At 48.7% G+C, this 1,340-nt stretch overlaps 1 protein-coding gene across 1 annotated transcript in view; it reads right to left on the reverse strand.

Annotated features, from left to right (window-relative positions):
- BOD1 (biorientation of chromosomes in cell division 1) overlaps positions 1-55 on the reverse strand; it is a gene marked incomplete at its 5' end in the record, with an annotated part of 2,341 nt that extends 2,286 nt beyond the window's left edge. Inside the window, one exon of the mRNA XM_010142876.1 lies at positions 3-55. Coding sequence (XP_010141178.1) covers positions 3-55 — 53 coding nt within the window. The remainder of the gene's footprint in view (positions 1-2) is intronic.
- Between the last annotated feature and the right edge of the window lie 1,285 nt (positions 56-1,340).

Here is a 1,340-nt window from a genome sequence, read left to right on the forward strand (position 1 = left end):
CTAGGTGGGTCGATACAAAGTTGTCTACTTTCTGCCTCAAATTTTGATAGGCTGGCTAAAAAAAAAACCCCATAAATATCTGGTTAAAAAGCTACAAGATTTCAAAACAACCCCCTGCCAGAATCCTCCATAGCACACCTTTTGTCACGCACGCCTCTGTCTGTATCGCTGCTCTCTGAATACAGGTAAGCGTGTTTTACCTAAGCTCACAACTGGTAACTGTGAAGAGCAGTCGGTCAGTGTGCGCTATCACAGTAATTTAAACAGCCGGATAGATTGGGTTTAAAATTGTCCGCTCCTAGTGTTACTCACAGAAACGCACACTGCCTGCGCACACAGGAGCTGTGTTAGCAGAGTGCTTGTCTGGAAACCCTTCATCACAGAATTCCTATGACGCTGGCCGAGTAATATTGTCACTAGCAAAGACCTTAATTATTTGTTTCCATGACACTAACACAACGATAAGAATTATGTGGGTTTTATCATGGAAACTTAATTCCAGTGAACAGGAATTGAACTAACAAACACATATAAATACACAGGACCATCCAGATCCCGGACCTGTGCAAGGGAAGGACAAGGGGATGGTGACACTTATATTTCAGAGCTTGATACGCATATAGGATCACGAATGAAAGGGTTGGTAACACAGGTGTACTGTCTGTCCTGGACAGCGTTTATCTATCCCGACAAAGCTGCTCTGACCTATGGCTGCGCAAGAGACTTGCTGGCTTCAGGAATGGTTTTGTGATAGCTGCTGGGGAGGACTAGAAGGACAATTACAGGACTCTTGCTGCAAATGTGGAAGTTTGGGAAAGCAAAACGCTTTGACAGTGCAATTGGGAACAACCCCACTTCATTATTGCCAATGAATGTTTAGAAGTTCACGTTGTGACTGAAAATCAGTTTCAAACCATAGTCTGAGAACATCTACTCAAAGAAATAAATATTTGTTTTGGAACTGTAGGAATTATGCTCAAGAGGAGCAGTGTTCTCCTGGGAGACCATTTTCCTAATAAGGCCTGGCCTAGAAAATCAAAGTCTGAGCCTCTTCTCTGCTATGTTTCTCCTCTGGGGCGCTCCTACTGCTTCAAGCTAGAGCAGCCTGTGTGACAGAGGGCTGGGGTATGGAGCCCCACCGATCGACCGAGCGAGCAGCGCTGCAGCTGCTGCACGCCGTCCTGGCCGGCCTCGCTCGGTCCCGAGCGCAGGGCGCTGCGGGGAGAGGGGACGGGAAGGGACGCGGGTACTCCTTCGGCCAACGGTAGCTGGCCTCCAGGGACGGTGCCGGCAGCTCCGGCCTGGAGAAGAGACACAGGCCGCCCCGCCAGCGATCCCTG

The sequence above is a fragment of the Buceros rhinoceros genome, unplaced genomic scaffold (assembly GCF_000710305.1).
Source record: "Buceros rhinoceros silvestris isolate BGI_N320 unplaced genomic scaffold, ASM71030v1 scaffold18059, whole genome shotgun sequence".
NCBI lineage: Eukaryota > Metazoa > Chordata > Aves > Bucerotiformes > Bucerotidae > Buceros > Buceros rhinoceros.